The following is a 13,647-nucleotide window of genomic DNA, read 5'->3' as shown; positions in this document are numbered from 1 at the left end:
ACAAATTTTAGTTTTTATTCCATTTTGTTTATCATTCCAATTTTTCGTATTCCATATATAATTATTCCTTTTATTCCATGTATTCTTATTAGGAATAACCAGTTACAGCCGAGTGGTTTTGAAAGTACTTTCGGTAACAAAATACAAAACGGGATTAAAAGTGACTTATTTTGGGAGCCTTTTAATTTAATAATCAACTAAATGATTGATTAATGCTTTTATATCATGTGTTATAGAGAAAAAGACCAAAATAGCACTAAATCAAGTTTTTGTTCCCAAACTAGCACTGAAGTCCAAAAGTCACAAAAATAACATTCAAGGGGTGGGGTTTAGGGTATAGAATTTAGGGTTTAGGGTATAGAGTTTAGGTTTTAGGGTTTAGAGTTGAGAAGTGAGGTTTTGGGGATAAGATTTCAAATTTTTAAAAATAAAAAAAATTAAAATTTTCAAAAGATAAAATGCTATTTTGGTCATTTTAGTTTTTAAGTGTTATTTTTGTGATATAAACTTAGAAATGTGCTATTTTGGAGATTTGCCCTGTGTTATATCGTGTGTTTAATTTTCAAATGATGCAATATAGATTTATTGAATTTTAGCGTGATGCAATCATGCATATAGAGCTGATTAGACTATAATGTTAATAAATTCTAGTTATGAAGATGAAATTTTTTTGAATAATTCTCTCTTGGTTGTTTTTTAAGAAAATAATTACAAGTAATTTTTTTTTTTGATCAAACAAGTAAAAATATTTTAGACAATAAAAAGAAGAGAAAGTGCGTGATTTGCGCCGGGTCAAGATATATGCGACACGTGGACATGACCTTGTCGGAAGTCAACGGTTTCTACTTACTATACTTTGTCGGTATTTGTATTCCTGTCCTCTTATCTTTATATCATTACAAAATCACCCCTTTGTTTCCCTTGTAGATTTCAACCTTTTCATCATTGCCATTTTGCTAAATGCGTGTTCAGCCTGCACCTAACTCATGGAACCAACAAACATCCCTCCACGTCTCTTTTCACATATCCACAAAATATATATATATACAGCCACACCAATTCAATCTAGATCATATACTTGTGATTTCATTTAGTTTATTAAGGTCATAATCAGAAAGACTATGATTTTATTTTCTATGTATGCTAGAATAATTAAACACAGAGTTGATGTTCTATAATTGAATCAAATATACGAATTTTCGTTGGCAACATATTCCTTCATCAATGATTTTACGAACTCGTTGACTAATACCAAGCACCAGGCAAAACGTTGACCTTTTCCCTCACATACACACACGAAAGAATAAACATGTAGTAAAAGAAACTCAAGTTGCAAGAAGCAACATCATCGTTCTTAATATAACAGAAGTTAGATTCATGGAGGAAGATAAAGATAGAAGAATGGTTCGGAGTATAGAGAAGTTGAGATGGATGTTGCAGTTTGGATTCTGCGTTATGAGTTTGGGATGTGCTTCAGTTTCAGGATCATTCTCCTTTCAAATTCACCATAGATTCTCGGACCAGGTCAAGACCGTTCTTGGTGGCCATGGCTTGCCTGAAATGGGCACTCTCGAGTACTACGAGACCTTGGTTCACCGTGACCGAGGTCGCCGGCTAACCTCCAACAACAATCAGACGACTGTTTCTTTCGCTCAAGGCAACTCCACACAAGAAATCATTTTGTATGATAATTCATCTGCTTTATTTCTTTCATTTTAGTACTATATGTTGACCTTTGATTATGTTCTTTTTTTGTTATTGATCAGTTTGCATTATGCGAATGTGACGGTAGGGACACCGGCTCAATGGTTCTTGGTGGCTTTAGACACGGGAAGTGATTTGTTCTGGTTACCTTGCAATTGCAAGTCCAGTTGCATACGTAGCATGGAGACCGACCAAGGCGAGGTAATAAACAATGAATCTTGCAATGCAGTAAATTATATGACATAAAGTTCGATCATCATTTAAGACACACATTTGTATACACATAGAGGATAAAGCTCAACATCTATGACCCAACCATATCAACATCAAGCTCAAAGGTTCCGTGCAATAGCACACTTTGTGCATTAAGAAACAGATGTGTTTCTCCTCTCAGCGATTGTCCTTATCGAATTCGATATCTCTCGCCCGGTAGTAGAAGCACAGGAGTGTTAGTGGATGATGTGATCCACATGAGGACAGAAGAAGGAGAACCAAGAGATGCTCGGATCACATTTGGGTTTGTAACTCTTTCAACTTTGAAAACAACAGTGTTCTAAAAATCAGAAGGCATCCCCTAAGTGGCAAATTTAAATCGATTATAATCGAAATGTTCTTTCTTTATTTTTTTAAAAAGAATCGGTATAAACGACTCCTAGACAGGTTGATCTTCTATAAAACTTATAACTGTCGTCTAGCAATTTCTTGAACTTCGATCATGAGTGACAATATGTACTACTAATTATCAAAGTAGAGCTCTCAAGAATTGACTAACAAGCTTTTTATACTACTTTCCCCTTTAATTTTAGACCTGAGACTGTTGCCACTTAATAATATAGAAAGTACTCAAATGGTGACTGCAGATGTAGTGAGTCCCAAGTAGGGTTGTTCGAAGAAACGGCTGTAAATGGTATAATGGGACTTGCAATAGCAGACATAGCGGTTCCAAACATGTTGGCTAAAGCCGGTGTAGCCTCAAACTCTTTCTCAATGTGTTTTGGTCTGAAAGGGAAGGGAACAATCAGTTTCGGAGACAAAGGCAGCTCAGACCAGCTTGAAACTCCATTGAGTGGCACTCTTTCTCCGTAAACACTCCCCTTAACACTTTTTTCTTCAATTTTTTCCAATAATATCTGATATGTAACGTATATTAGCATGTCTGAACACAGGCCGTTTTACGATGTGACCATCACCGAATTCAAGGTAGGAAGTGTGACGGTGGAAACAGAATTCACCGCAATATTTGACTCCGGGACTGCCGTTACATGGCTCATCGAACCTTACTACACTGCTGTTACCACAAACGTACCTACCTAACTATATTGGCATGCATCTCTTTTTATCCATGCCTAGCTTATTTGTTTGCATTTTAGTTTATGTGTTGGCGTTATATTTCAAATGAAAATTAGCTATGTTTGGTTTTAGAAAATGAATTTCCTTACAAACAGTAAGAAAATGCAAGCTTAAAATGTATAAATTGTGTTTGAAACAATCAAGACCTTATTATACCATAGCTTACTAATTGATTATATTTATATATATACTGATTTGTTTTGTGTTGTGTTGTGCAGTACCATCTTCAAGTAGCAGACAGACGACTTCCGGCAAGAGTGAAGAGTCCCTTTGAGTTCTGCTACATTATTACATCAGCGTGGGTTATGACTTAATAAGAACACGTAGTAAAAGTATTAAGTTTAAGGAATGTTGATGTATGTGTATTGTTTCTGTTTGCAGTACTGATGAAGAGAAGATTCCTTCAATTAGCTTTGAGATGCAAGGAGGAGCTACGTATAATGTTTTTAGCCCCGTACTTGTCTTCGACACCTCCGATGTACGTAGTATACAGATCTCTCATCTCATCAACTTATGCTAATAGTTACATATATGAATCTTCACTCGATTTACAGGGCGGACAAGTCTATTGCTTGGCCGTCTTAAAGGAAGTTACTGCCGGCTTCAACATCATCGGACGTACGCTACTTTTATTCTTCAACCAACATCATCTTATATATTGCCCATTGTTACCAATTTCTAATCAGATAATTTTATTTCATTTTGTTAGAAAACTTCATGACAAACTACAGAATCGTCCACGATCGTGAGAGAATGATTCTGGGATGGAAAGAATCCGACTGTACTGCCCTAACTTCTTCTCCAAGAAATAAAAACTATTTAATAGGTCTTAACTAATTTGCTTCTTGGAACTTTTCAGGTAACGATAAGAATGGTTTTACTGGACCTACTGCCTCAGCAAACCCGCCGTCGCTGACGCCAACGCCGTCTCCAAGAGCCAGAAGCCCTTCGACGCGTTTGAACCCGCTCGCTGCTTCTTCACTCCTCATCCTTTGCTTCTTTTCTTTTATACTAGGGGTTGGCCCGCCCTACGGGCGGATGAATTTACACTAAGACTATTAATTTTATAAAACATTTGAAAATTTACTTTATAGTCTAAATAATAGATATAATATGTTTATATAAGATGAAATCGTAATATTAAATTTTTACTGGTTTAAGTTGAAGAGAACCACTAACATTGATTTTTGTTAGAGAACACAAAATTTTCAAAGTAAAAAAAATGGAAAATGTAATGATTTATATTTTTCCTTTTTGATTTATATTTCAATTTGATATAGAAGAAGAAAATCTAAACTATAAATAACTAAATTTTTTTTTATTTCTAAAAGTATCAGATTTTAATAGTATTACAATAGGTAATTTTCTCACGATAATAAATTAATACACCCACCTCCAAACAAAATTGAAAATCTAATGTAATGTGATAAATTATAAAATTTATATTTTAAAGTAATATATAATAGTGTCAATAATGTCATATATAATAATTAGTATATATTATGCTACACCAAATGATGTTTTATAATATATGTTTGTTTCAGCTTATATTAGATTTTCAATTTACGATAATATATGATACGTTAGAGGTAATAGTGCTATAAGCTCATGTCATTTTTAGAGGTAGTAATGATATGGACCTTATGTTAATTATTAGAAATAATAATAATCGATTATGTAAATTGCGATAAACTTTTTGATCTTATAATTATGTATTAATTATGTTCAATATGTTTCTCAAAAATTTGCTCTGAAAACCATAGAGGATGTGGCAAAATATGGTAAAGAAGGTATGCACTTTGTAATTTTCTGTTTTTTTGGAAGAAAACACCCGTCTGTAAGAGACCACTGTTTATAACCTTTGCAAGTGTTAATATGTTTACACCCGCCTTGGCGGCTTCATGACATTTCTTTCTATGAAGGCACAAAATAGGGAAATTTTCTGCATAAAAAAATTTGCATTAATAATTTAAACGACAACCACAACATGAAGTTATAAAACAAAAGGGAAATAGAATTAAACGAAAAGTAAAAGATACTAAAAGCAGTAGTCGATAAGAAGTTGACGAAAATTAAAAGATAAGCAGTAGTCGATAAGAAGTTGTGGTTGTCTAAGAGCTAGCAGTGGACTCATTCCACACGTGCTTTCTTGCGGGCATTCCTATCAGCAGTAACTTGTTCTTTGTCCGATGCAGGACGTCCGGCAGTGGAAGCATCAGACGTGGATGGCTCTCCTCTGCCACATTGCAAGTGTTGGCATCTTTCTCCTCTGTTCCTGGTGCCACAACTTCATGCAGCGCTACCTCAGGAGCATTTGCACCTTCGTATTAATAAGGTAACAAACAGGAGACTATATATTGGAAGTAAAAGTAGATGTAGAAAATTAACGTTAAGAAACGGAACTAACAGGTATGACAAAGGCTGGCATAGGTGCAAGCTCTCGCTCTGGAAATATGCGGGAAATGGTGAAGGTTTGATGCTTCGAAGCAAAATTGAAATCGTTCAGTTTATGGAATGTGTAGGTTTTCCCAACAATCTCAGCAAGGGACCGATGCAACTCAGTATCAACCTGCGCATGAACACCTATCCCCTGCAACCCAGAAACAACATTTTAAATGTATTAGGATCTATCTAAATAATAGGGCCACTTAATTGTTACCAAAAAAAAAAAAATAGGACCACTTAATAGTTAACTGGTTGACTTTAGGAAATACCAGTCTGTGCAGCCTCAGAAGCTTAGATGTTTGTCAGTTTAGCAATCTTCGTATCAAAGCAAGGAAAGATGCTGAATCAGTGTCGTCTGACACCTACAATCATCGAGATTATAAATTGAAAACAAAGGTTTTCTTACATTCTCATCAATGAGTGGCATGTCAAGGCTCACCGCCTTTCTTCACATTCCTGGGGCTGAAGACGTTACAGTATTCAAGTCGGTGTTCTTAAGTTGCAGAGAGCCAAAAAAAAAAGGAGAGAGAAAGAGAGAGAGGCCTAGAATATCGTAGAGAAGAAGGCGATTAAACCTAATTAGTATGGGCTTCTCATTTTTTCCTTCAAGCCCACATAAGTTCAAAACCAGAAAAAAACCCAATCAACACAACAAAAACGAAAGCTCGGCAGAAGCTCACCAAACGTAGAGGAGAAGCGAATTTGCATTTTTTTGGGTGAAGCCACGTGGCGGAAAACGTCCCAGCCTTCTTGCTGAGCTGGATAGCCTAAGGAGAGAGACAACTCTCCTTTATTGTTATAGATGTTTGTGAATATCAGTTACATGTACATCTTTCTTTCGGTATCTATGATTGGAGTTTCACATATTGTTTAATCCACCCCCAGAATCCTCCACTTTTCATCTTCTGACCCTCTTATTCTTCCCTATTATATTTCATCCAAGTGGAATCTTGGTAAATAAACTAATTATTTAAAATAGTCAGATTTATATGAGAGCATGTCCATTCCTCATCCAAATTATAAAATATCCAAAAGCATAGGACTGACTTTATTTAAAAAAGTTCAACATAAAAATCGATGGATTAAATATGTAATATAGGCAAAAATATTTCAAACAGAAGAATGATTCAACTTATCCAGAGCTGCGACTCATAACGGCCTTTTTGTGTCTGCTGGTGAGCTTAGTTTCTAATTAGTTTGTTGAATATGTCGAATTAAGTATGACGATAAAATCTGTAACAATCCACCACAACTTCCTTTTTTTTTAAATCAGGTATATACTATTGATATCCTAATGCGACGTGAGTGACGCACTTTGTTAAAAGATCAACTTGTCTACAAGTATGCATTCTAATTAATATATATCCTTCAAATTGCATTCAATAATAGCAGGATTTAAGTGAAAAATAAGAAGAGTAAAGGGTCCTTTCCGCAAAAAGAAACCGTTGACTAATTTAAGTTAGCCACCCTCAACATCATGGACTTTCTTTCCAAAAAAACATCATAGACTCTGTTCTCGTCAACCTTGAGCTTCAGGGGAGAAGAAGATAATGGCTACTACTACTTGGATTAAACAATTATTATTAGTTCTAACAACCAAACCAGCTCTTCTCTGCTTGTCTGTAACAATTCGAAAGAGTCAACCTTTCTACTTTTTCAATACCTCAGTGTCCTTACAAATACAGGATTCGCCCCGCCGTAACACATTATACGAAAAGAGAGTTTGAAAAATAAAATAAATCATGGCGATAGGACGCCATGTCTTCGTGTTATTGTCTGTGTTAGTGTTGTCATGGGGACTAAAGAGATGTGAGGCTACTGGGAAGTTCAGCTTCGAAGTTCACCACATGTTCTCTGATGCTGTTAAACAAAATCTCGGGTTTGACAATCTTGTCCCTGAAGAAGGAAGTTTGGAGTACTTCAAGGTCTTAGCCCAACGTGATCTCTTCAGAGGTCGAGGTCTTGCCTCCAACAACGAAGATTCCCCTCTCACTTCCGCTGAAGGAAACCTCACGGTTTTCGTCAGTTTCTTGGGATCGTAAGCACTAACTTCTCTTCTTCTCTTGATTAGTTATCGTATGAATGTATTACCCTTTTGTTGCAGACTGCATTACGCAAATGTATCTGTGGGAACACCGGCTACTTGGTTCCTTGTGGCTTTGGACACAGGCAGCGATTTGTTCTGGTTGCCTTGCAATTGTGGTGTTACTTGCATCAGCGACTTGAAAGATGCTGGCTTTCCACAGGTTTACCTCTCTCTTTCTACAAGTAGTTACACCTTCTTTTTTTCTGATAACCCGTGGTGTCCCCTGAATCTGTTGGGATTGTGAAATCCCGTGTCCAACTCTATATTATCCGATTAGTACGATATTGTTCACTTTGGGCTTTAGGTAAATCCGCATGGATTTACTTTTGGTTTCTTTACCAAAAAGTTTCGTACTATTAGATTTGGATTTTTTTTTCTATATTAGACACTCCCTTGTCTAATTCTCTAATGTTTAATTCTCCAATGTGGAATTTAGTTTGTTATCTCACAGAATCTATATAAATTTATTAAGACGAATTTGTTTCGTTTTCTTTGAAACAGAGTGTACCACTGAATCTATACAGTCCCAATACATCTTCTACAAGTTCAAGCATCAGATGCAGTGACGATCGTTGTTTTGAATCGGAACGGTGTTCTTCTCCTTCTTCAAGTGTTTGTCCTTATCAGGTTTCCGAGTCTACCACCACAACCTCCACAGGGACATTGTTGCAAGACGTGTTTCATCTCGTCACAGAGGATGTGGATTTAAAGCCTGTGGAAGCTAACGTCACGCTTGGGTAAGTAATGATCCTCCTCGGTTAATGACATGTTCAGGCAAGCAAGAACTTGAATCCTTTGTTTTGTGATGCAGTTGCGGTCAGAGACAGACAGGTCTGTTCCAGAACTTTCAAGCCGTGAACGGTGTTCTCGGGCTTGGTGTGAAGGACTATTCTGTTCCTAGCCTTCTCGCAAAAGCCAAACTCGCCGCAAACTCCTTCTCGATATGTTTCGGACGTGTCATTGGCGTTGTTGGAAGAATCAGTTTCGGAGACAAAGGCTACACAGACCAGTCTGAGACTCCCTTCATATCTGTTGAACCAAGGTACAAACTCAGTTCCATATTACCATCTCCCATAATCATTACTTACCTTTGTGTTTTTTTCACATTCTTGAACCCAAAAATGAAAAACTAGTACGGCGTATGGTGTGAATGTGACGGGACTATCAGTGGGGAAAAAAGCTGTTGGGTTTAGCATGTTTGCACAGTTCGACACTGGCTCATCATACACACACTTAAGGGAGCCAGCATATAGTGCTTTTACCAAAGCTGTAAGTGCGTTGCGTTGCGTTGATTAGCCTAACTTTTGTGTTTGTTACATTCACATGACTTAACGTACGTTCATTTCATTTACTTTTTGTAGTTTAACAGCCGTGCCTTGGACATTCGAACACCATCCGATCCTCAGTTTCCGTTTGAGTTCTGTTACAACTTGAGGTCATGATGATAACTAGCTAAGTTTGCTTTTTGTACGCATGATCTGAAATTCTGATTGGTTTTTTCCTCTTTCGCATGCAGTCCAAACGCTACAAACATTACTTTCCCACCAATAGATATGACTTTTGAAGGAGGGTCAGTGATGAGCATCAAGAATCCTTTTGTCACAATAAAGACCGAGGCATGACATTGGTGTTTTTAATAGTTTTTTTGTTTTGTTTCTTGTCTTGTATTAGCGTATCTATTTACATTGTTTGTGTTTGGTTTTGAACAGGCAGGTGGTCGGATGTACTGTTTGAGTATTCTGAAAATTGAAGATCTTAGGCCTAACATCATTGGACGTGAGTGTCTCAATAACAATAACACAAATTTTAATGTATATGCTTTGATACTGAGAGTATGTGTGGATTACAGAGAACTTGATGGCTGGATACCGCATTGTATTCGACCGGGAGAGGATGGTTTTGGGTTGGAAGCGGTCTAATTGTAAGTGACTAACAATGAGAAAGTGATTGTACATATAGCCTAGGAAGTAAGCAGTTGCTAATGAAGTGCTGATGATGTCAGGTTTTGAGGATGAAAGCTTAACATCTGCTCCACCAGCAGAGTTTGGAGATTCTCCACCACCACCATCAGAGTCTGAAGGTCCTTCACCACCAGAGTCTGAAGCTCCTTCACCACCCACAGAATCCAATCCACTACTTCGTTCTCCTCCGCCTCCTCCTTTGTTTTTTACTACTACACCACCTAGTGACTCCACAGAAAGTCCTGGCTCGAGCGGTGTAGCCAATGTCAGCCCTCTTGGATCCCTGCTTCTGCTATCTCTTTTGGCCTTCCTGTGATTCATACAAAAGGCATTGGTTTGACCATTTAATGTTTCAATTTAATAAGAATCTTCGTTTGATGAGCAGAAGCAATCAATATTCATTGGTTTGAGAATTGTAATATTATCTTATCTCCCTGTTATAACCATGTATGTTTTTTTTTGTTATACTAATGTTTTGGACATGCCAAGTGCCTGGGGTAAATGCGCAAAGGAGGAGATACATTGTCATGACAAGTTTTAGAGGTCAGGATTAACAAATGAAAGAAGAGTTAAGGGGCATTTTTTTCTTGTAAACTTAAAGAAGACGTGAAGTACAATGTTGTTGTCTATAATGCTTTCCATAATAGCAGGAGTTAGGTGAAAGTTTGCTCGTTGATCAGAGAATACTATAATAGTAGGAAGTTTAAGTGCAAAATAAGAAGTTTAAGTGCAAAATAAGAAGAGTAAAGGGGCTATTTAGGCAAAAAGAAAGCGTTACTGATCTGACCTTGTCAACCATACCAATACCATCCAGCTTATGAGAAGAGGAAGCAGCAAAGTAATGGCTTACTAGTCCGAGTAAACAAGTATTATTATTTCTAAGAACCAACTCAACATCTCTCTGCTTGCCTGGAATAGCAAAGTAATGGCTTACTACTCCGACTAAAGTAATGACCTTTTTCATGCCAACGTATCTGTGGGAACACCGGTCAACTTGGTTCCTGGTGGCTATGGTCCTCTGGACACATGAAAGACCTTGGGCTTCATATTTACTACCTTTCTCCTCACTAAAGCAGAAACTTTCTCTTTTCTAACGCCTCTTCTTCTATTGTTTTTTTTTAATGCAACCACATTTTGAGTATGATTGATGCTTAACTAAGATACAAATCTGTTCAAAACACACATAAATACATAATGATGCATTTTGTCAACAACATTTTTATCCTCATTAGTTTCAGTCTTGCCTTAACAAAATCAAAGATCAATCAAACCACATCAGGTGCTGATACCCAAAAATGGTAGCTTGTAGACTTAAACATATGGTTTTGCAAAAAAAAAAAAACTATAACCTTTACATGATTACTCGTTTATCTGGTTAATTTATTCATAAGAAAAAAAATCCACCGGCGATTTCCTCCTCGGTTGATGCTGAGGATCCACCCACTCGATCCTCTGATTCCCACTTCTTCTTCTTATGGCTGCGGCGGCGAGTAGTCATTACCTGTTTCGAGCTTCATTGCGCACGAGGATCTTTCTCTCCTTCCTGGTGATGAATCCTTCCTTTTTCTCCACATAATAACGGCAATGCAAACCTTCCAAATTGCTCCGCCGAGGCCGGGACTCTGATAAAGGCAGAGTCTTTGGCCTGCTTCTCGTCCTCCGGTTTTCTCCAAACAAGTTGCCTTCTTTGGAACCGCTGAATGATTTATCCGAACGATCTCAGCACTGCGGCAGGTACGAGCTTTTTCTGCTCCAGGAATAGGATAAGAGAAGCAGAGGTTGCACCAATTTTTGCGAACGATCCATGCCTTGGTTCGATCTTGTTTTGCATTTTATTACTTTACAACTTTAACATCTACCAACTGCCTCTTGGATTACTGAATGTTTATAGCACCTAAGCAGCTTTTGATCTTGTTCAACATGTTAGCTTAGCTTACCAAGCAAGCATCTCCCTTGCTTGCTGCTACTTCATTTTTCACTAGTATCATCGCTAACCCGTTAATGCAGAAGCTGAGCCTTAGTGTACCAAGAGGATCAGGATTCGGCCCAAAGAGGTTGCTCTTATGTCGTGTCACAAACCCTCAGCTCCGAATTTTTTCACAGAAAACCGGAAAGAGAAGGTTTTTTTTTATCATCTTGAGGATCACAGCCATGGAAACAGGCAAAGCTATGACCAAGGTAATAACCGTAATCCGATTTAGAGATGTGCACATGCAGCCACAAGGCAGATGTTATTGTGCCTTATAGAACCGCGTTGAAGCCTGTGAAGCTGAGGATTTAGTGCTTGTTGTATGTGTTTTATACTGCAGGATGAATCTATATAAGGAGACGAGGTGATTGGCACAAGTATATATGGCGCTGTGATCACAGGAATTTATAACCAGACACATAACACTAATAGTTGGAAGCAGTTGGGGAATCACGAGAGCAAGAAACCAATACCAGCTTCCCTTACTGATATGTGATGTGATGCACATTGCCTTTTCCGGCTGTTGTGGGCATTTTGTCTACATGTACTGTGTGGCAATTGGTTTGATTGCTCCTCAGAAGTAGTACATCAACAACTATTTCTTTTTGTTTTCTGAGAATCGCAAAAGAACCGTGTTTGCATAAGCAAGAGAATAACATGGTAGAAGAAGCTTTGTTTGGTATCTTTTTACAGTAAGGGGATCAAACTTTCTTATACGTTCCCCCTTGGAAAGAAAAAAACTAGTACTACAAGAGACTTTATAGCAGCATTACAAGGAGAAAAGGGTGTTTTGTTTGATCCCCAGAAAAGCAGGAATACAATCAGAAATGAAAAGAAGAGAACCAGAGGAACAGTTCATCGGTCAGGAGGATGGTAGCTGGTGAAAACCGGCAGAGTGGACAGCAAATCTTCCTGCTGACATCGAACCACGTGTCAACGCAGAGACTATGAAACTCATGGGAACAAGGCAAGGACTTGATCACATCCTCATCCTCCATTCTCATCAAACACACACTGCAACATTCCTTTTCTCTCCTTCCTCCTTGCACTCTTGGGAACAGCAAAGCTAGCCACTTGTCAAGACCCATCGTCGTTTGGATTCTCTCCACCTTCGTCTGATCAATTTAAAAGAGTGAGAGGTCTTGTGTGCTGTGAGAGAACAAAAACAAGGAGGTTGGTCACTGTTGCGTGATGTGCAATGCCTATGGATTACAATGTACGTTAGAAACACCTTTTCTCTATGTTCACACACCAACACCAAGACCCTTACTTCTCACCTTCTTTGTTTCTCTCCTTTCTCTCTACGTATCCCCTTTTCTTTTTTTTTACTTGTGCATGCCAATCACATTCTAAAATCCAATTAAAACGATCATTTAGGTATATATAGAGTAACATGTGTGTGTAGATCTGGATTCTAACAAAAGAGACACATCCAGATAAAGTTTATAAAAAGATGATTTAGCATATCTTAATTTTGTTTTTAAAATTAGATGGTGTGTCTGTAATATGATTTGTAACTCAATCTTAACTAAAGTTAGGTCGTGAGGTGCCTTATCCCAATCACGCCATTTTTTAAGTTCCCTTTTATCTTCTTTTCAAACAAACAAAAAAGTTGCATAAAATTCTCCTAAATATTTTACTTTCTCTGTGTGTTCGGTATCTAGTTAGATTTGGATAGATTTTTCCGTTTTCAGTTTTTGGATATAAAGATATAAGAACTGTCAGTGAAATTTGGTTAAATTTAGTTCTACCGTTCTAGTAACAAAATTAAAAATGGTTGATATTCAATTTTTTTGATCTAATTCGGTTTAGTTGAATATATGAATATTTTGGAATAAATCTAATAAAAAGTTATTCAAATTTTTAAATAAACTAATCAGGCAGAAACAGTTTTATATAATTTAGATAAAATAGTAATTTGGTGTTTAGATAGTACATTTTATAATTTAAATATGTACATATATAAATATTTGATTCATAAATTATAATTTGAGATATTTAGTTATTTTAAACATAAATATAATATCTATATAGTATTTTGAGCATTTTTTTGTTTTTTTTTTGTTTTGTTCTAGGTTAGTTAAGGGAATAAGAAAACATAAACCATTTACATTTTAATAAATTTCGGTCTA

The 13,647-nt window shown here is 37.0% G+C and overlaps 3 protein-coding genes and 1 long non-coding RNA gene across 4 annotated transcripts; 2 read left to right on the top strand and 2 right to left on the bottom strand.

Annotated features, from left to right (window-relative positions):
• The first annotated feature begins 836 nt into the window (after window positions 1-836).
• LOC111200598 (aspartyl protease family protein 1-like) lies at window positions 837-4,217 on the top strand. Its single transcript, XM_022691812.2, has 10 exons — window positions 837-1,682; window positions 1,767-1,905; window positions 1,992-2,221; window positions 2,565-2,786; window positions 2,871-3,006; window positions 3,273-3,352; window positions 3,436-3,532; window positions 3,609-3,672; window positions 3,764-3,835; window positions 3,914-4,217. Exons 1-10 carry the CDS (start codon window positions 1,378-1,380, stop codon window positions 4,105-4,107), a joined length of 1,539 nt encoding a protein of 512 aa, XP_022547533.2. The 5' UTR covers window positions 837-1,377; the 3' UTR covers window positions 4,108-4,217.
• A 682-nt stretch (window positions 4,218-4,899) lies between these two features.
• Window positions 4,900-6,103, bottom strand: LOC106382295. Its single transcript, XR_007316510.1, has 4 exons — window positions 5,906-6,103; window positions 5,769-5,814; window positions 5,462-5,644; window positions 4,900-5,353 (listed from the first exon to the last, which is right to left on the bottom strand). It is a non-coding gene; the product is annotated as an uncharacterized LOC106382295 (long non-coding RNA).
• Window positions 6,104-7,018: 915 nt separating this feature from the next.
• Window positions 7,019-12,199, top strand: LOC111200597 (aspartyl protease family protein 1-like). Its single transcript, XM_022691811.2, has 11 exons — window positions 7,019-7,537; window positions 7,604-7,745; window positions 8,087-8,322; window positions 8,397-8,627; window positions 8,719-8,854; window positions 8,947-9,020; window positions 9,102-9,201; window positions 9,295-9,361; window positions 9,435-9,506; window positions 9,588-11,724; window positions 11,856-12,199. The coding sequence occupies exons 1-10, from the start codon at window positions 7,242-7,244 to the stop codon at window positions 9,860-9,862; spliced, it is 1,629 nt and encodes a 542-aa protein (XP_022547532.2). The 5' UTR covers window positions 7,019-7,241; the 3' UTR covers window positions 9,863-11,724; window positions 11,856-12,199.
• Window positions 12,169-12,624, bottom strand: LOC125578416 (E3 ubiquitin-protein ligase RNF165-like). The gene has a single exon (XM_048741049.1). It carries the CDS (start codon window positions 12,601-12,603, stop codon window positions 12,337-12,339), a length of 267 nt encoding a protein of 88 aa, XP_048597006.1. The 5' UTR covers window positions 12,604-12,624; the 3' UTR covers window positions 12,169-12,336.
• Between the last annotated feature and the right edge of the window lie 1,023 nt (window positions 12,625-13,647).

This window comes from Brassica napus, chromosome A9 (assembly GCF_020379485.1).
Source record: "Brassica napus cultivar Da-Ae chromosome A9, Da-Ae, whole genome shotgun sequence".
NCBI lineage: Eukaryota > Viridiplantae > Streptophyta > Magnoliopsida > Brassicales > Brassicaceae > Brassica > Brassica napus.
Note: the sequence above shows the minus strand (reverse complement) of the source record. Positions and strands in the feature narration are given on the sequence as shown.

Coding starts and splice junctions, on each gene's coding strand:
- LOC111200597 (XM_022691811.2), top strand. CDS start 7,242: ATGGCGATAGGACGCCATGTCTTCGTGTTATTGTCTGTGTTAGTGTTG. Junction 8,855..8,946: donor ATAGTGCTTTTACCAAAGCT/GTAAGTGCGTTG, acceptor TACTTTTTGTAG/TTTAACAGCCGTGCCTTGGA. Junction 9,202..9,294: donor TTGTCACAATAAAGACCGAG/GCATGACATTGG, acceptor GGTTTTGAACAG/GCAGGTGGTCGGATGTACTG.
- LOC125578416 (XM_048741049.1), bottom strand. CDS start 12,603: ATGGGTCTTGACAAGTGGCTAGCTTTGCTGTTCCCAAGAGTGCAAGGA.
- LOC111200598 (XM_022691812.2), top strand. CDS start 1,378: ATGGAGGAAGATAAAGATAGAAGAATGGTTCGGAGTATAGAGAAGTTG. Junction 2,787..2,870: donor TTGAGTGGCACTCTTTCTCC/GTAAACACTCCC, acceptor GTCTGAACACAG/GCCGTTTTACGATGTGACCA. Junction 3,353..3,435: donor TGCTACATTATTACATCAGC/GTGGGTTATGAC, acceptor TTCTGTTTGCAG/TACTGATGAAGAGAAGATTC.